We start from the raw sequence: 21,002 nt of genomic DNA on the forward strand, positions 1-21,002 counted from the left end.
TCTTCTCTTCTCTTCCTCTGAGGTCATAGCTGGCTTGGTTTGGAAGTGGGCTGGAGTACAGACATAAGAGCGTCTGTTTTTCTCATCATTCAGTCAGTCAGTGCGTGTGTGCCGAGTTGGTGAGGGGGTAGGGGTGTGCTTTATTAATTAGGGGAACAACTTTACCGCTTTTGAAACTTCTATTACTACATTAAAATACCCAATCAAGTGATGCAGACAAAAATGGGCATATAGACGGAATCTTAATTTCATATGATGTAATATTGCACAGCTTGGCTCAGGTATGAAGCAAGACTCCAAAGCGACTTTGGTCTTATTGTCGAGGACAACTTTCCAGGATAGACAGGATAAAAGACTTCAGCTTGTGTTTGGGAAAAAACATGCTCACTACATAAAACTACTGATATGTCCATGCAGTCATTTAGTGGTTTAATGTGTAAGATTTCGACATGACAGCTATATGTAGGCCTCACCGAGGTTTTCCTTTGATGCTAAATCATTTGTTTTGAGTCAGTAGAACATTTGCTGTCTCCTTGCTCAAAGAAGACCCTATGTGATCAGTTTCTAACTGTAATTTGTGCCTTTCTCAAAAACTGTATCAATAGATGGATAGATACAAAAGATGGTCTTTACTTATTGTGTTTGATTTTGTAATACTGCTTCACTAAATTGAGATTAGGTAAAGATTTGGGGAGAAAGCTGCTGAAAAATAGGATCTTTGCAAAGTCCATCTTAGTGAAAGCTGTGGCAGAACAAAGAGTGTCCCTCAGCTCAGCGTACCTCGTGAGCAAGCTTGTTCTGTGTGGGTGGAAAATTTGCACATGCAATTAAGACTCCTTCACAGTCACATTGACTTTTGACCTTGACAGCTTGGGAATGGCAACCTTGGAATGTTAGAAGACCACGGATGTGGTTTGGTGACTTGTTAAAACTAATAAAAGAGAGCAGCATTGTTGTTGCTGCAGTTTTTGTGGCTAATCTAATCCCGAAACACGTAAGTAAGTGCTTGAGGTGATGCAGAGCTCGTGCCGGGGAGCTGGGGGAGAATGTTCCCATAAGTTGCATTATATTCTTATGCAATCTGATTTCAAATACTTGCAGGGTGATATCATAGATACTAAACAAACATTTGCCAACATTACAAAAACAATAAAAAAAAAAACCCAAAAATGAAAGCGCAGCAGCAACATGTCTCCTCACATGCTCGGCCAGCTTGCAACTTGCTCAGTAGGTTGCACAGTATGGTTATTGTGTCCTCAGCGCACACGCATACTGACTGACTTTTGACTGAAGCTTTTTGTTCTTCTGGGAGAAAGAACAAAGGCAGACTTGTTGTATCAGGAAAAATAACAGTGAATGAGAAATGCTAACTGAGTTATTTGGCACCATTGTCAACCCATATACCAAACAGCTGTTTTGTACTCTTTTGTACAGTCAACCGGAACATTTTAAACCGATACTGATGCTTTTAGAATCGAATAGAATAATCCTTTAATTGGCCCACAGGGGGAAATTTGGTTGTAACAGCAGCCAGAAAGACACATATACAAACAAACAGGACACAGGACACAGAACAGAAACACACACACACACACACACAGGCCATTCACCTTTGGTCCTTTGTAATCGTTGCTTGTGCCCTTTTGCAATCCAGCTCCAGATGTTATTCTCTGAACTCCAGGAGTCCTACAGTGAAACCTTTACACAGGCCCACAGTCAGACACATACTTGTGCACACAGACGGGCACATGCGGCCCTTTAAAGATTTGACAGTTTCTCTCTCTGCAGGCCGCCTTGTTAAGCAACAGACTCTAACGTACACATTTACACAGATGTGCTTCAAACATGCAAAAGCATCGAGATTATTTAGGAAACACATCTTCTCAAATAGCATAATGGTGTCATTTGGGGTTCAGATCCAGTACAGACAAAATGAACTTGCCTTAAGGTTTATTTCTTTGTTTTGGTTCTTATGAAGTCACACATTTCCCTCTTGCAGCAAACCACATATAAGCCCTTTTATTGTGTGTATCAATCTTAAATCAGTCACCAAGCTCTTAATTGAGCCGTTGTTTTTCAGTGGTCTCATGAAAACACATCATCAGTTTGTCGAGTTGCCACAGCAACAGTCTTCTCACTGAAGGGTGCGGTGGGGCAGGTTTTCACCTGCAAAACACTTAACAAAAAATAAAAGCCCCATCGGTGTGCACACTGTTTATTTCACAATCAGGAGTTGCCCATCGATGAGGAAAATGCTGTGAATGCAGCTTATTGTGTTACAATGTGCCGTGCTGTTTTATCTCTGTGCTGTAAGGGTCTTTGGTGAACAAGAGCAGGAAGGGAGACAGAACAAAGTGAGCGAGCACGTGTGTCACAGTTGAAAAGAATTTATTTTTGTCGGTGTAATAGTGCTTCTGCACAGCAAGGAAGCTTGTTGTTTTTCAGACAAAGCACTGGTATGCGCAGGAAAACATTTGGCTTTGGGCTTGCATACACAGAAATCATGCTATTGTTTGCATCTTGACCTGTGTGTGTTTGTATGTTCACAGGGCATTATTTGCATATGATGGAGTCACAAACAACCTCAAACTGGCTGACTCAGGAGGTAAAGTGGACTCTTATTTTTATCATTTACCTTCATAAGACCACAAAAAAGCTTGTTTGCTCCTCTGCTTGGGCTTGAAAGAAGTTGATATATGAAAAGAAAGTGCAGCGTATTTGCACATCAATATCCCTTTGTTCCCTCACCCTGCATCTGTCTCTTTCCTAACAGCGGGTGGTGTGGCAGAGCTGGCAGCTAAGTTTCACATCTCAAAGCCTCAATATGGACTGTGCAAAGTCGGAAGTGTAGAGACAGGAGCCCCCCGGATCGTGCTGATCAGCTGGGTGAGTAGCAGACGGGCTCATGGGGCTTAACTTGTGTAAGCATTCCCCTATCATAACACAAATACCAGCTCGAATTACTCAAACACACATGCATTCTTTGCCATGAAAACAGCAGGTACGCTTCAAACACAAGGACTCACAGACTTAAATTAATTTGGAGGCAGCTGGGTCATTTTGCAGCTCTGAGATAAGGGGTTTCACATGTTGTTGTGGTCAGATACAGAAGCGTACGCCCTTATTAACTTATAAAGTATTCTGGAGAAACCCGAAATATTCCTGGCTTATTTTCATTCAGCACTCTTGTTTTCAGAGGCTTACATGAAATTTGGAAGAAAAGCTTTGAAAATGTCTCAGTGCAGTGGAAAAATGAGTGAATTACAAGGCGAGCAGAGGACCTAAGTGTCAAAGACGCAACCTGTAACCATAATATTTTCACCACCGTTGTATCTGGTGCTTGAAGTGGTATGGTAGTATATAGCTCTTCCCTAAAGAAACGCTGCCTTTGTTCTGCTCCAAACATGTCCACTGTTACTGTCTTTGATTTGTCTTTCCAGCTGTCAGGAGCACTTCATTCCAAAAGGCCTACTCTTTGATTTTATGTTCATCTACAAACTTTAGTTTATTCTGGTACACTTCCCATGTGGATCAAATTTGTGCACTGTAAACACATGCAGCTCAGGCTACCTGGAGATCCTGGGTTCAAATTTTGGGTCTTTTTAGAGACCGTTGTTTTAAATTTAGACTGACTTTGCTTAGATTTCTAGTTCTACACAAATAGTCACTAAATACACAAATATACACAATTGTTGATAGTTTTCCTCACAATGGAATAATTCAATTCAAATAATTTGGAGAAATCCTGTTCTTTCAGACACGCACTTATTGACAAGTTGGTTTTTTTAAATCCCTTTGAGAACTTATTGGCATGACGACACTAAACACTTCTCAAGATGATCAGTCTTCAGATGCCTCATGACATCGTTTGAATCCTGTTGTTTCCCAGCCTGTTTCCTTCATGTCTTTTTTTAGTCTTCTAAGAGAGATCTGTGATATCAGTCTAAGTGTCTACATCCTGTTTGTATGCAGGTTGGCCAAAATGTCGATGACTACAGGAGAACAGAATGTGCCACCCACATTCCAGCCCTCAAGAACTTCTTTAAGGTGCAGTGCATAAGAATGTGAACTTGACAATGGCCTTCGGGTTTGCTAAAGTAAATCCAGTCATTTGTGTTTTTGTTTGGCTTCATTTAAGAGGAAATAATTCCATCTGTGCAAGGACCGTTTAGACCCGGAGGTAGTGCTGTGCAAAAAACACTTGCAGTTTCTGTTACTCTTTCTGTTCATTTAGATTCTGTTTAATTTCCTGTGAAATTCCAAAATAATAGTGAAAAATGTGTTTTATACTTTCCTATAATCTTTGTCCCTGAATTCTAGACCGTTTACCCTCAAACTCTATATTTACACTTTGTAGTTTGCTTAGTATTGTTTTGAGAGTTTCCTGTCCTCAGACCCCTTCCTGCCCTACTGGTTTGTTGGTTCAGGGTGAGATTGCTAAGTTTTGTTTAAAATTCTGTTGTTGGTGGTACAACCCACAAGTCCCATGCCAAAGTCAAGTAGTGGTAAGATAGACAGGAAGCAGATGGACCAGAGAAAAGAGAACTGTGTAATTTCTATGATTCAGCTGCATGTGCATATTTTTAGGATTCAGGTGTGTTTACAGCATATGACAAAAACTGTCCATCACTGCTGACGATTCCCCTGTCTGTGCCCCTCAAACAGTATTTATTTTGTGTGTCAGTGAGTAGAAAGGATTGAACCGACCCCTAGGTTTACCACTTTCCATACAAAGGCATCACCCAGTCGACTGTAGGAGCATCTGTGGAATGTTTGTTGTTTTTTTTGTCTCTTTTTTTAAAACAATGAATGTGGGCTCTGGGATTTTATAAGAAACCAGTTGAAAGCCCACTATCCCCTCTCTGAGTCTTGTGTGAGGCTTCTTTGATCAGAATTTCTTGTGGGATTTCATAATCATAGAAACATGATTTCATGGTGGACGTTAAGGGGAATGAAGAAAATCACTTCTCCTTAGGTGAGCTGTGGGACAAAAGAGGCTTCTAAACTTAGCCAACACACACAAACATGCTCATTAATAAGCAGGACTGTTTAAGTACCCGGTGGTCACTACTGCTAATGTAAAATGCAAAAAGGAAGAGAAACAATTTATTCTAATTTGACCTTATACAATAGACGCATGGATGTCATTTGTAGAAGTACGCGGTGATCATACATGACTATGCAAAACTGTCTTTTGTTCATGCAAACGTCTTTAATCAGTTTTCCCACAAATACTAAAATGCTCACTTATGGCATAATTTACAGTACAGGTGATGATCTCACTAGTATCAAGACAGCTTACGAAAAAACGTCAAACACACTGGTGTGTTTCCGGCTTGTGTTGTATTGGAGTTGGTGTGTAGTGAACCTTAAAAATTATCTGTCAAAGTATTTATATTCAGACTTAAGCTGTCTTTATTTGTAGAATTGCATAGCCAATGTACAATACAGTCGATGATTTAATATTATTAACAGCTCATATGTTTGTGGAGACAAATCGTTTAAGGATCACAAATGACCCCAGTATCTATCACAGGCGCTGTTCTGTTCCATGTCCAATAAAACTGATTCGATGCGTAATTATGATTATGCAATATACTGGAGACTCAAAGGCTACCTGATATTGGTCTTTGAGAATTGTTTTATTTTAACAAATCAGTAGCTGAAATATTGATACACAAAAAGTCACTCCCTCACCTGCTAAATGCCTACATTAACCAGATGCTATAATCTAAACAGCTCTCTTATTTCTGAGCCGTACTTGACCTTGCAGTGACGTGAAAAACAAAACCATGGAAATGATCTATAAATATATACAGATTGGATGGGTGATAACATCTGGGGATGCAATAGCTTGTTCTTTTTTAAAATCATGGCTGTTTTTACCCTAAGTAAGCCATAAGTTTTTTACTTATCTTTCTTTTTTTTCTCTTTTCCCTCCACTTTGTTTCTGTTTTTTCTGGCTCGCTATGCTGCATGTCCCAGCTGGCAGTGAGGGGGTTTTGTCGAGGCGAGTCTGGTTTGGGTGTGTTATAAACTGAAGTTAATGTGGCATTAAGTTATGAAAACTAAATTATGAATAGGGTGCAGGTGTTTCCATTGTTAATTTCTACCAAAAAACAAATAACTGAATTAAGTTTTGACAGAAGAGCATTGTGTTTGTGTGTGTGTGTGTGTGTGTGTGTGTGTGTGTGTGTGTGTGTGTGTGTGTGTGTGTGTGTGTGTGAGTCCAAGTGCATAAGATTAGAAACAGTAGTGTCAAATTCTAAACAAAGAAGTTAGTTAGACTCAAGACATTTTGAATTAAGACACAAATTGGAGCATTGTAGAGAGCAGAGAACCTGGATGCTCTGATGCATACTCAACTGAGTGGGGACATCTCACAAAGGCACATCTTTTCCAATCCTGATATTTATAAAATGTGCATTTGGTTCATCAAACATACAATAAGTATCTGCTGGTTAAATGATAATGTATCAGTCCTGTTTCTGGGTCTCCTTTCTACTGTGGGTCTACTGTTACAAATGACACTGTCACCTTTTTAACACGTTGTAATGTTTTTGTTATATTTAATAGAAACAAGCCCCCCAAAAGTCATTAGGGATCATGGTCAGCCAGCCGACTATACATATCTTTAAGTTTTTAAAAACTGCAGTCCATGGGCTCGAATGTCAAATATTTGAATCTCTCTGGCTGAATAAAAGTTCAGTGTTGACATTTTAGGAATTAGTCAAAACCAGGCACCAATGTGTTATGACTAACCTTGTGTTGTGAATGGGCCCATTTTTAACTCTTTTTTTCAGGATCTTCTTCCTCCTGTATGCTAGCTACCAGGCAATTTATGATATGTCAGCTAGCCCATCTTCACTGACCCTCCAACCACCATTGCTATTTAGTCTACTTTCAAAGGTACACCAGAGCACTGTGTTTTAGTTTTTTAGAAGTACTTCAGTCAAAACATGGTATCTGATCTTTAGGTGAAAACTGGATTCCTAACTTCCCGGCAACTTCTAACTCTGCTAAACTTTGTGAACCTCTTGATATCTGAACGTTAAACCTTATTGTAACAGCTGGGGAAGCTGAAAGAGTTTGTCCTGTTTTTCTTTCTTTCAGTGGTCCTGAGTTCGATTTTTAGACTTTAGATCTCGGGATGGCTAGTGATGTCATACTTAACAAGTAGATACATTTATTCGGTCACATTATGCCTTTGTTATTTAAGGCCAAATGTTTTTTTTAAGGTGGAACAGGAGATTAGGTCTCAAAAAAACATTAGGCTTGTAAATAAGGAATAATTGAAGATGTTTGGGTCAAGGTATCTTGAAGCACTTCAAATCACACATGTTGTCTGTCATAATAACTGACAACCCAAATATTATAGCAATCTTGTCAATTCACAGTTTTATTGGTGTTATTCTTCGTGAACAACTTGCATTTTTTTAAGAAGAATAAATGTTTGCAATACTAATAATTCGGCCACAAGCGCTGGCCAACACTAACTTCTATTATAAGTAACCCATCAGTCAAGTGGGACAAACTTTAACTGGGGAAACTTGAGTTGCCCCGAATCCACCTACTGCCTATTACTCTGAGCAACTCCTTAGTTGGAAAGAGACTATGAAGCACTCTGGTTCCAGAGCAGAGAGACAGTTTGTGTGGAGTTTGAGCCCAATTACAGCTAAAAAGTCTCTCAACCTGTCACATCACCTTGGGCTACTTTCCCTCCCTGGCAGGTTATATCGTTATACCTATAGTAAGTTTTCAATGCCAAGGTCATCAGTGTCACAAGTCCCAAAAAGACTGTTTCAACATCCCACTTTATGAAATTTTCCCATGGAAATAACTAGGCCAAGACACGTTATTCTGAATAGAGAGGTTGACTATTAAGGCAGTACTTTGAGCTCATATAGAACGTTTTGGAGTTTTTGAAGCTTTGCATTTATATTGTTTTGCTAGAGTATGTTATTATCTGAATCTGGGTACAAATTTAAAGCTTTCTGATAACCAATGAAGGTCATTGCATTGTTAGCAAGTCAAATGCCATGTGGTTGAAACACTGTGGGATGGATGTTAGATTGGAACATAACACAGTATGGTATGGGCTTCAAGAGCTTACAGTTACAAAGATTAAAAAGGAAGGTTTTGTCCTAACATATGACCATTATGAAATCCGAATGATGTAAAATGACATGAACATGCTCACATATGAGTTATAGAAATGGTCTGAATAGAATTAGAGGTGATTTCTATACATTTTAATAAGATACAGATAGTTTCATTTTTCCTAAAACTGTTATTTCAGTTTAATTGAATTCAATCTTATTTAAATAGCACCAGATGTCACCTGAAGATCCTGCAATAATAGAGAGACAACCAAAACAATCACAGGGCATCCTGTTAGCAAGCACTTGGCGACACTGGGAAGGAAAAACCCTTGCATTTTCCCAGTGCATTTTTAACACTTTTAAGTCTCTTAAAATTACAAGCATGGTAATACCTATTTTGCTTTATATTATTCAGCACTACAAGGGCATTTGCTTTGAGTGTGAGTTGTTTTGATGAACACTTTCGTCCTGTACTTGATTAAATGCAGACTGTCTGTAATGTTTTGCACTTGCACATTCATAAGAGAATACTGGGCTGTGCTACTGAGAAGTGTTCCCGTAGACCTTGATTTGTTTCCATGATTTTCCCAGTGCGGCTGGCAGCACTGTGGACTACTTCTCTGGTCTCTGTGCCAACTCTGTGTGTAGTTGGCAGTGGCAGCCAGAGTGATATGGATTATGGACTGTACTGACATGTATTACAGGGCGCACTGAATTCTCTGCTCAGTGTCAGTGTCAGTGTTGTCACTTGGATAAATCTGTGGTTTCCTGTTGGAGGCTGACAGACCAGGCCCTCCATCAACAAGCCTAGATTTACTCTCCATGGAAATTATACCGAGGTCCTGGCCACATACAAATGCTTGTATGCACACACAGACATGAGTTAAGTCCATGTTTAACAAAGTAAAATATAGTTCTTTGTTTTGTTTTTTGTCCATTCTCCAGTAAACATGAAATGCAGGCACAGTTTTTTTCTTTCTCTTGAAACTAAAGGCTTTAATTCATTTTGCTGTTTTGAACTTATTGTGAAGACAATGTGCAACACAGAGTGATACAGTGTATGTCTTGTAAGTTTTGCTGTCAATATACATCCATCCATCCATCCATCCATCGTCATCCGCTTTGTCCGGGGTTGGGTCGCGGGGGCAGCAGCCTAAGCAAAGAGGCCCAGACCTCCCTCTCCCCAGCCACCTCCTCCAGCTTGTCCGGGGGAATACCAAGGCGTTCCCAGGCCAGCCGAGAGATATAATCTCTCCAGTGTGTCCTGGGTCTGCCCCGGGGCCTCCTCCCGGTGGGACATGCCTGGAACACCTCACCCAGGAGGCGCCCAGGGGGCATCCTTGTCAGATGCCCGAACCACCTCAGCTGGCTCCTTTCGATGTGGAGCAGCAGCTGCTCTACTCTGAGCCCCTCCCGGATGGCCGAACTTCTCACCCTATCTCTAAGGGAGAGGCCAGCCACCCTTCGGAGGAAGCTCATTTCTGCCGCTTGTATCCGCGATCTCGTTCTTTCGGTCACTACCCACAGCTCGTGGCCATAGGTGAGGGTAGGGACGTAGATCGACCGGTAAATTGAGAGCTTCGCTTTTACACTCAGCTCCCTCTTCACCACGACGGACCGGTGCAGCGTCCGCATTACTGCAGCTGCAGCCCCAATCCGTCTGTCGATCTCCGGCTCCCTTCTCCCATCACTCGCGAACAAGACCCCGAGATACTTGAACTCCTCCACTTGGGGCAGGAACTCATCCCCGACCCGGAGTGGGCACTCCACCCTTTTCCGGCTGAGAACCATGGCCTCAGATTTGGAGGTGCTGATCCTCATTCCCGCTGCTTCACACTCGACTGCGAACCGTTCCAGTGCGAGCTGGAGGCCTTCACCCGATGAAGCCAACAGAACCACATCATCTGCAAAAATCAGAAATGAGATTCTGAGGCCACCAAAGCGAAAGCCCTCCGCCACTTGGCTGCACCTAGAAATCCTGTCCATAAAAATTATGAACAGAACCGGAGACAAAGGGCAGCCCTGGCGAAGCCCATCACCCACCGGGAACGAGTCCGACTTATTGCCGGCAATGCGAACCAAGCTCTTGCAACGGTTGTATAGGGATCGAATGGCCCGTAGCAATGGGCCAGACACCCCATATTCCCGCAACACCTCCCACAGGACACCCCGAGGGACACGGTCGAATGCCTTCTCCAAGTCCACAAAACACATGTAGACTGGTTGGGCAAACTCCCATGCACCCTCAAGTATCCTGGAGAGGATAAAGAGCTGGTCCAGTGTTCCGCGACCAGGACGAAAACCGCATTGTTCCTCCTGTATCCGAGGTTCGACTAACGGACGAACTCTCCTTTCCAGCACCCTGGCATAGACTTTCCCAGGGAGGCTGAGGAGTGTGATCCCCCTGTAGTTGGAACACACCCTCCGGTCCCCTTTCTTAAAGATGGGGACCACCACCCCGGTCTGCCAGTCCACAGGTACTGCCCCTGATCTCCACGCAACATTGCAGAGGCGTGTCAACCAGGACAGCCCTACAACGTCCAGAGCCTTCAGGAACTCGGGGCGGACCTCATCAACACCAGGGGCTCTGCCACCAAGGAGTTGTTTAACTGCCTCAGTGACCTCGCCCCCGGAAATTGGCGGGTCATTCCCCTCATCCCCAGACTCTGCTTCCTCCTCGGAAGACGTGTCAGTGGGATTAAGGAGGTCCTTGAAGTATTCCTTCCACCGCCTGACAATTTTGTCAGTCGACGTCAGCAGCGCTCCGCCAGCACTATACACAGTGCAGGTAGAGCACCGCTTTCCCCTCCTGAGACGTCTGACGGTTTGCCAGAATCTCTTCGAGGCAGTCCGAAAGTCTTTTTCCATGGCCTCTCCGAACTCCTCCCACACCCGAGTTTTTGCTTCAGCCACTGCCCGAGCCGCATTCCGCTTGGCCTGTCGATACCTGTCGGCTGCCTCCGGAGTCCCACAGGCTAACCAAGCCCGATAGGACTCCTTCTTCAGCCTGGTGGCTCCCTTCACCTCTGGTGTCCAGCATTTGGTTCGGGGATTACCACCACGGCAGGCACCCACCACCTTGCGGCCGCAGCTCAATGCAGCAGCTTCGGCAATGGAGACGCTGAACATGGTCCATTCGGACTCAATGTCCCCGGTCTCCCTCGGAATGCTGTTGAAGCTCTGCCGGAGGTGTGCGTTGAAGATCTCGCGGACTGGGGCCTCTGCTAGAAGTTCCCAGCACACCCTCACTACGCGTTTAGGTGCACCAGGTCTGTCCAGCGTCCTCCCCCGCCACCTGATCCAACTCACCACCAGGTGGTGATCAGTTGACAGCTCAGCCCCTCTCTTTACCCGAGCGTCCAGAACATATGGTCGCAGGTCTGCTGATACGATTACAAAATCGATCATCGACCTACGGCCTAGAGTGTCCTGGTGCCACGTGCACTTATGGACACTCTTATGTTCGAACAGGGTGTTCGTTATGGCCAAACTGTGGTTAGCACAGAAGTCCAATAACAGAGCACCGCTCGGGTTCAGATCAGGGAGGCCGTTCCTCCCAATCACGCCCCTCCAGGTCTCGCTGTCGTTACCCACGTGAGCATTGAAGTCTCCCAGCAGGACAACAGAGTCTCCAGGTGGAGCACCCTCCAGCACCCCCCCCAGGGACTCTAAGAAGGCTGGGTACTCTGAACTGCCACTCGGCGCATAAGCGCAGATGACAGTCAGGACCCGTTCCCCGACCCTAAGGCGCAGGGAACAAACCCTCTCGTCCACCGGGAAAAACCCCAACCTACCGGCAGCAAGCCGAGGGGATATTAGGATACCCACTCCAGCCCGCCGTGAGTGTTAGTTGAGGGTCTTGCTTTTTTTCTGCCTTTTTGTAACACATGCAGTCACACAATTTGTGTGTGTGTGTGTGTGTGTGTGTGTGCGTGCGTGCGTGCGTGTGTGTGTGTGTGTGTGTGTGTGTGTGTGTGAGAGAGAGAGAGAGAGAGAGGGAGAGTAAGAGAGGCTAAAGGACAGCATGCCGAGGAGTGGATTAAACTCTCATCTATCTTACTCGATACCATCTCACCATGCCTTTTTCATTCCCTGTCCTCCATGTTTCAGGAAGCGCATGCTTTCATTAGTGCAGAGAAAGTGGAGGATGTGACAGAAGAAAAGATAAGAGCTGAGCTCAGCAAGGCCCCAGCTCATACTCCCACACATTTTGTGCGAAGGAGCTCTAAGTCTGCAGAAAAGGAGGAATTAGTGGTAAGTCTCCTGTAATGCTTCTGCTATCCATCAGAGGGAGACAAAGTCTATAACATATATATAATGACCCTCGAATACAAAACCCCAGCAACTTCTGTGTTTTAGGAGTTATTTTAGCCTTCTTTATGTTTTGTAATCAATAATATGAAAAGATTAAAACATACAATGTTTTTTAATATAACAATTGAGTAGGTCTTAACCATGCAAAAAAATACAAATAGATTAATAAATTTAAAAATAAATAAATAAATAAATAAAAAAAAATATATATATATATATATATATATATATATATATATATATATATATATATATATATTTATTTATTTTGTATATATATATATATATATATATATATATATATATATATATATATATATATATATATATATATATATTTTGTATGTATATATATATATATATATATATATATATATTTTGTATGTATATATATATATGTATATATATATGTATATATATAGTGGAAAATTCACTGAATTGCATTTACGCAAAACCTTTTATTTTAATTTTTTAATAGGGTACCAACTACAGAAAAACTAATGCTGCAATGGAGATGAGACTGATAAATAGAGACTCCTTCTGGGCACGAGCAGAGGTACCCTTTATACTTTTTGGTGTGGCTAAATGTATTTCAGGGGCCCTTTTAAAGGGAGTTACAGCTTGAGTTAAAACTGAAGTGAAAATACAGAATAGTTTTTGTACTGTGACCTTTACTTTTTTGGTGTGTATATCAGCGTGAAGAAGAACAAAGGAAAGAAGAGGAGAGGAGGAGAGGAGCTGAGGAGAGACGGCGCCTCGAAAGGGAAAGGATTCTGAAAGAACGAAGGGATGAAGAGGAGAGGGACAGAAAAATGAACGAGAAACTACAAATGATTGAGGAGCAGAGGTTGAAATAATGTCGTTTTCCTGTCAGTAGTGCCTTTTAGTCCATGTTTTGCACAGATTAAAAAAAACCAAAAAACAATGTGGTAAAGTAGATTAGATGATAATTGTATTGTATTTGACGATCTTTACTTGATGACATTAATATGGTGCTGATTTCCTTTTGTTTTTTTAATGTCTTCCAGAAGGAAACAGGCAGAGCAAGAAGAAGAGCTGCGCAGAGAGGAGAAATCAAAATGGGTGCGTGAAAAAGTCTTGCCAAAATTCACTTGAAACAGCAAGACAAGATAGACTCGTGGCTCCTATGAATATGAAGTTTTCAAATTGCATCTTAGCAATGCTACTGTAACTGAAAATGGCCCTGTGCAATACTGAAAGAGAGTACAGAGTCTCCCTTTGGTCTTTATTTGAGGATGTGCGAGTTTAGGCTGCTTACAAAATTTTTAAGATTAGGCTTAAAAGTTTCCCTTTTGACAAAGCACATAATTAGTGCTGGATCAGGAACTGGACCCTGAACCCTCCCTTAGTTGCACTGCAATAGGCCTCGGCTGCTGGGGGCTTCCCATGACGGGCTATTTGTTTCTTCTTCACTCACTCTGTTTATACACGGCTCTGCATTTAATCATGAGTTATTAGTCATCTCTGGCTCTCTTCCACAGTGTTTATTTTAAACTATTTAGCTCCCCTCATGCCCAGTTATTCGGAGAAGATGCCTGCTCCGCTTTGAGGCTGGTTCTGCAGGTTTCTTCCTGTTAAAAGGGAGTTTTTCCTTTCCACTGCCACTCGTAGGGGGGTCACCCGATTTTTGGGGCTGTCTCTATTATTGTATGGTCATTATCTCGCAATATAAAGCACAATATAAAGTAAGAAGAGAGAGTAGTGATGATTTCTGGCTGGGCGTTAATGATAGCTCACAATCTAAGTTTCACATTGTCTGACACAACAACAGTGTTCCGCCTTCCTGTTACTCTTTTTTTTTTTATTAGTCGTACCTTCATAAAGAGATAAAAGCTTTGAAATGCTTATTTGATGTTTTGCCTCTCTGCAACCCCTACTGGCCTTGAAGTCTAAGTGCTTGATTGTCTTTCAGTTGTACGCAACTGAGAAGGTGTGGATAAAAAGGCATGCCTGCAGAGGTTTGCACACCTTCCACTCTTTTGCTGCTGGAGCTCATACTCACTGTCACTTAGTTATTTACATGAAATTCTCACTTTTGCAAACTCAAGCGCCTCCAGCCTCTATTTTATGCTGCAGCCCATAAGCTGGCCCTTACAGCAAGCACGTAAACATGATTGCATGTGTGTTTTTGCACTGACAGGAGCAGCAGCAGAGGGAGCACGAGGAAGACATGAGGGCTCGTCTCAGACGGAGTGAATCTATAGAGAAAGCAGCAGTAAGTGATTCTTGTACTAATATAAAGATGCACGTAGCTCTACTAAATCTTGCGCTGAAGTAGCACTAACCCAACTAAGTGCACACATGTGTACATGTTGGCACTACACCGCTGGATTGGAAAAAGTCAAAGGAAATGGTTAAGATATTGAAAATGCTTACTGTATTTTACTTGAATGGCAGGAGGCAGCAGCGCTAGTATCCCAACGCTCCATGAACCCCAGGGAGTTCTTTCGGCAGCTGTCATCATCATCGTCACAAAGTCCCACCAGCCCTGGATCCTCCCGCACTGGTAAGAGCTTCAAAAGAAAGCGATTCTATCACGTATTCGCCCGAAGTAGCAGACATGGTTATACAAACACAAGAATAAGCCCTAGATTTCAGTGCATCCACTTTCAAGTTTTGTTTGTTATAAAACGTGTTTTTCATGTTTTACCTTCTAACACCAGTTTTTTTTTTCTTTCTACCCAGGCAGACCGTTCAGACGATACCAGCGGAGCCTGACAGACACAGCCTTCATCTTCTCAAAAGCAGAAGAGAGTGCAGCATCCTCCCCTCGCAGTTCTCCCCTGGTCTCCCCCTTTTACCGGGCTCCTCCTTCCCCCATTTACCGTGCCGTCTCCCCCCCCATAAGCCCTAATTTCTGCCTCGCTGCAGCTCCGCAGAAGCCCAGAGCGCCCACGTCACCGCCCCTGTCTCCTCTTCGTCCTGTCCCTCCAGTTTCACCTCTTCCTAGCATTCCACAAACTAATAACCAGGCTGCAGATGAACCCAAAACTACATCTCCAACAGAACCTTCTGCACCTCCAGCATCACCTAGTCTCTTGACTTATTTGCCCCCCACTTTAGCAAATGTCAACCCCTGTGAGGCACAGCCAGACACCCAGCCTGACGAATCAGCTTTGCACTCCAAGCCTCTTCTGAATTCAGAGGCTCCAGGAGCTCCTCTTAATGAGACTCCACAGCCAAACAGTGGTAGGGTGAAACATGATGCAGTCAGATATATTTCACTTTCTTTGTACCATACCTTTTCTGGAGGAAAATACTGACAAGCAAGAAGAATATTTAGGAAGATGCAAAATTAAGAAGAAACATATTTATCTGTTTAAAACATGTCCTTCAAAGTCATTAATGGTTTAGCGTGCAGGAAACTTTCATTGGTACTTATTGCAAAAGCTACTCCACATACTGCTGTAAATCAGCCCAGGGACTGTTAACCAATGGCTTGTGAAACAGAAATGATGATTACACATACCCTCAATGTGCACTTTACAAACATGCATGCTTATTAATACACTGATGTTGTTTTGTTTTTTTGTGTGCATTTATAGCTTTATAATTTTCTAATCCACAGACCTCAACACAGCCAGTCATGTGCACACTGAGCTGGTCTCAGACACTGGCTACAAAGTACAGGCTGTGCTGGTGGAGGAGGATGAGGAAGAGGATATGGAGGAGCAGGAGGAAGATAATCCTGAAACAAAACCAGAGCCTTTTGCTGTCACCACAGAACCAGCCCTGATAGAAATAGAGGAGGAAGAAGAAGAAGAAGAAGGAGAAGAAAAAGAAAAAGAGGAGGAAGAACAGGAAGAACAGGAGGACCATGAGAAGGAGGACAAGGAGGAGGAGGTGATGGAAGAATTAAAAGAGGAAACTGAGCCAGCATCAATCGAGGAACCAGCTGAGATAGAAACGGATGAAGAGGAGACAAAGGAAAATGGAGAGAAGAATAATCAGTCAGAAGACAGTCAGCCCACTGCTGAGCTTTCAGAGAAACAGGAAGACTCAGCAGTTGCAGGTAGCCCTCAGCTTCTTACAGAAACCTTTTTTAAAGTGGATTGTTACAGTGTCATTATTTCTAAATGCAATGCTGCAGTTTTCTGAAAATGATACTTTAACATTAACAAACCAATCTTTTAGATGCCGAACCAGTTTGTCAAGGAATCGAACATGAGACCGTAACACTGTCGAGCAACGGGATCGGACTGGGAGATGACACAGCGGAGCATAATGGCATAGGTCGGGCAACCAGTGACGGTTCAAACAATGCTTTTGTTTTTTTTGATATCACATGAGCGCACCAGTTGAAATAACGAGTGATTTTCACACTGATCTTCCTCAGTGCAATGTGTGAATCCATCTGAAGCTGAATTCAGCACTTCAGAGGTGACTACGTGCTACAGTCTCCACGGCACTGCAGAGGAGGACGACATCAATGAAGATGAGAAGCAAGAGATCTCAGAAAATGGAAAAGAGGTGTTTTGTCCACAGACACGCAGACAATAATATTGCTAATGCAAAGCCCACAAAACCTGTTTATGTAATTAATTTTTTTTTTAAATTCAAACTATATTGTATGATGTCATCTCTACAAGTGATGAGGACTGTTTTAATTGTGTCACTGAATGCCACAAAAGAACAAGTCTACTGTGTAAATTGTATGGGACGCCATATGGGTGGTACAGTTTAGAACAAGCATTACTTCAACAGGAGGACGTTTGTGCATTTTTTGGGAAATAATAATAATAACGTAATAAAAATAAGAAAGGGAAAATCATAGTAAAATAACATGGAAGCTGTTCAGTGATGGTTTTTTTATAGTTTTTGAAGTTGAGGTATGTTATTTATCATCCAATACTTGCTAGTAGCGCAGACCCACAGATGATTTTGACCTTTTCATTTGAATTGTTAAAAACAAGTAAAAAAGAAAAAAAAACATATTAAATGAAAGTTCATATGAGAAAGTTTTCATGAAAGTTCATGATTTTCTTTTTTTTTTGCTTTATTCAATCTTCTGAATTGTAGTTAAACATGAAATATATTTTCTGATTATAGTCTTCCTCTGCTCCGTTTTCCTTTCCACTTCAGGTTTTAGCCGAGCAACAGATATGCGTCCGAGCTCTTTACGACTACCAGGCAGGTAAGCTGCCTTTCAGAGGATAATCGGCATGCATGGGAACATAAAGTGCCTCCATTCACGATAATTACACTGTGATTATCAGATCTTCACTGTGTTATTTTGTTGTTCTTCACAGAGGACGAATCTGAGATCTCCTTTGAACCGGGTGACATCATCACGGACGTGGAGACGGTGGACAAAGCCTGGTGGAGGGGATGGAGCAAAGACGGACGTCAGGGCTTATTTCCTGCCAATTATGTGGAGACCATATAGTCAGGCAGACACACGCTAGGACAAAGATACAGACACACATAGACACACACTCAGGGACGCCATCTTCCCTCACGTTAATGCGTGTTTTTTTTAACTTAATCCTCCCACTGAAACTTTGTACTCTCTATTTTGTTGGAAGAATAAAGAAACACGAGGATCCCTGTTTTGTAGGGAGCAAAAAAGAAAAGTGTAACTCACGATTTTGATGTTTTTGAGGAAAACAAAAATTCTCACAAGTGTGCAGAAATTACCCAGCCTCATTTTCTCGGATAAAATAGAGAAGACCTTCTCTTACACCAAAATAACTTATTTCCTTTTGAGATGCAGTAGAAATGTTGGTGGGAGAGATCAGATCACAATGACAAATGATCACAAACTTTTTTTTTTTTGTCAAAGAAACACAAACAGATTTTTATAGTGTATAGTCTCCTTTTTGATCCACGCATATAACAAGCATTTCACTCTGCTCGCCATTTGTATACATGTATCAGACATCGTCTTATAATCATCCTCCTGTATTCCCTGAGTTATTTTGTAGCATGGCGTTTGTTTCTGAAAGTCTCAGCGCACAGTTAAATTACCCAAACCAGAACTGAGGTATAGCAAACGATAAAAAAATAATAACTATATTTTAAATTGGGCTATATTTTGTTCATATGGTGATCTCCTCCCATGCTTTTTGTGATTATAGCTTGTCTTTTATTTGCCTAGATATTAACAAATTATTGCGTTATACCAACACAAAGATGATCTGAAACATCTTCCAGGTTTAATCCTCTTTAATATCATTATACTCTACACTGTATATAATAATGTAAAAAAAGTCCTTTTTCTATCCTTGTTTATATGTTTGTATGTTGTATGCTTGTTTAATGCTCTTTTATTTTGTATTTACTCCAAACTTACATAGCATCTTCAAACAAAACTATCTTTAAAAGTTTGTCTCCTGCTTATTTCTTCACTTTTACTGTTTCAAACAATCAAAATACAGTGGTTACTCTCTTTATTGTTAACTGTCTCTTTCTTTAAATAATATTAATATGCAGCATTGATAATATTTTACAGCTAAAGCCTTTTTTAAGTATCGGGAAAATGTAGTTATTCTTTTTCAGAATTCAAGCACTTTTCTTAAAAAAGGATTTTAAAAAATGCCTCGACATTGTATAAACACAACAATAACACACAGTTTACTGGCCATCATACGGTATACTTGCAGCCAAAACAACTTGACACCAACATCAGTCTTGCAAAAATCACATTCATTCTCATGTAAGAACACATTAATATCTAAATAGCAAATTGTAACAGCAGAACTTCATGAAAATTGCAATTTTTTTAAAAAGTTTTTATTTCTTTAAGCATTTAGTGTTGGGGATATTTTAATATGCAAGTATTTCCATCACACATACTGTGCCCTGATTATTAAAGAACAACAACAAAAAATGGTTGTAGCAGTGCTATATTTGCACCTATAGGTGGAGACATTGCCTTTTCCAATTTGTCAGTGACAGCATTTTTGAAAGAGAGCTCAGTGAAATGAACAGATTCCTCAGGACAAAAGGCAAAATATTTTGACAGGCAGAGAGGGGGCTCATTGTTACACACAGTTTAGAAGTGGGATATCCTGATGTTTCCAAAGCTAAAAATTGCTAATGCTTCTACACCTTAAACAGGATTTTCCCCTAGGGTAATAATGATTGATTGAATTTGACATTAATATTTTTTAACCATACACCTTTAATATTTATGGGGGGCTAGGTTACGGTCTTGTAGTGCCAGTTCAATAACAGCGTTTGGCAGATGTGCCTCTGTTCTGAAATAGAGAGGTAATGTTTGACATGGGTCTCATCCTGCTTGAACTGATGCCTGTTGACAGACTGACTAAATCTATCCAGGAGACTATTCTGCTGAAGTTATCCCAGAAGGCTAATCATCAGTGATATGTGTGAAAGGGTGATGAGCCTCTTATGAAATACTAATTGGTTTACAAGGACAAAACCATGAAAACCTGAAATGAGCAAAACCGTGAGACAGAAAAAAAAGTAAAAGTTTTAAAGCTGCAGTAAAATGAGTAAAAATGGATACATAGTGTAATGCCAATGTATATAATTTTACAGTCATATGCATGAGAGAGATAAACAGGCACAGAGTGGGAGATAAACTCAGAGCGAGAGGGCATCTGTGCGCAGAGAATGTAAGAGCAAATCAATTGAGACAGTTGCGCCCCCAATTCTCTCGTGTTGCCAGATCCCTGTTCTCATGGTCATCCCCACAACTCAAGATATCCCTTGTCTCTTAAGATTAAGGAGATTGATAGGGAGACACCGGCTAATGTGCCAGTCAAACTTTCCCTTCCCCTTTGTCTTTAGGCTGTTCCTTCCTTCTGTGACCCTCATCACTAACAAAACCCCTTTGAGTAAGGTGCTAAAGCACCCCCCCTCCAATCCCCACCACCCCTACATTCCCTTTCCTTTATCTGTTATTTAACTGACAGACCCTATCTGACCGGTCGAGGACTGACGAGTGTGGGACGGCTGAGGTGAAATGGCGGTAGGGAAGTGCCACTCACTGTAGCGTTATCAGCACATTGCCAACGACAGAAACCTAATCTGACCTGGCTGCTGATGGCTCGTGGCCTGTTGGTTGTGTTTCTGTTCCGAAGCTGATTCTGGCGACCCCTGAGTTACTTGTAAGGGGAGGATAGCGAGCACACGCGCACAGCGATGGAGGCGCATAAGCGTGGGTACGCATACGTTTACAAAAAATGTGCGCGTTCACTGCTTTTAGTTCAGATTTCGGAGGCGAGCCCGTAGCCCTCACCACTGTTATCTTCAACTTTTTGTAATTAATTATGTTTGAAAGTGGTGTCAGTTAACATGAGACAAAAAAACCCTCCATCCTACCTTCTTCATCCTAACTGTAAACACCTGGGTGACTTTCTTTTTCTTTTTGGCTGAGTTTTCTGCAGTAGGAAGCGTAAAGGATGGGGTCACCCCCTCTCTCCTCGAGGCTTCAAGTTACCTTAACAGTCTTTGGGTAAGAAAACTGCATGTTCAGATCTTCCCTTCTCCAAAGTGCTGTGAAGCAAACAGTCCCTATTGTCCTCTGCTTTGGTAAAGGTTTTAGCGGAGCTCAGGCATGCAGTTTTATTCTTAAAATACTTAAGAAGCTCCTGGTTT

General features: G+C 41.8%; 1 protein-coding gene across 1 annotated transcript in view; it reads left to right on the forward strand.

The window, feature by feature from the left end:
• Positions 1–18,827, forward strand: part of LOC146562409 (uncharacterized) — a 33,741-nt gene extending 14,914 nt beyond the window's left edge. The window contains exons 2-16 of the mRNA XM_085294127.1: positions 2,550–2,605; positions 2,774–2,886; positions 3,973–4,047; positions 12,213–12,356; positions 12,895–12,972; positions 13,112–13,263; positions 13,445–13,499; positions 14,578–14,652; positions 14,835–14,943; positions 15,123–15,626; positions 16,006–16,449; positions 16,572–16,670; positions 16,774–16,907; positions 17,520–17,571; positions 17,687–18,827. Coding sequence (XP_085150253.1) covers positions 2,550–2,605; positions 2,774–2,886; positions 3,973–4,047; positions 12,213–12,356; positions 12,895–12,972; positions 13,112–13,263; positions 13,445–13,499; positions 14,578–14,652; positions 14,835–14,943; positions 15,123–15,626; positions 16,006–16,449; positions 16,572–16,670; positions 16,774–16,907; positions 17,520–17,571; positions 17,687–17,823 — 2,227 coding nt within the window. The 3' untranslated portion in view covers positions 17,824–18,827. The remainder of the gene's footprint in view (positions 1–2,549; positions 2,606–2,773; positions 2,887–3,972; positions 4,048–12,212; positions 12,357–12,894; positions 12,973–13,111; positions 13,264–13,444; positions 13,500–14,577; positions 14,653–14,834; positions 14,944–15,122; positions 15,627–16,005; positions 16,450–16,571; positions 16,671–16,773; positions 16,908–17,519; positions 17,572–17,686) is intronic.
• Positions 18,828–21,002: the final 2,175 nt, after the last annotated feature.

Source organism: Mchenga conophoros, linkage group LG12, assembly GCF_057382185.1.
Source record: "Mchenga conophoros isolate Kocher_MC1m ecotype Shallow Benthic linkage group LG12, M_conophoros_male_GT1.1, whole genome shotgun sequence".
Taxonomy (NCBI): domain Eukaryota; kingdom Metazoa; phylum Chordata; class Actinopteri; order Cichliformes; family Cichlidae; genus Mchenga; species Mchenga conophoros.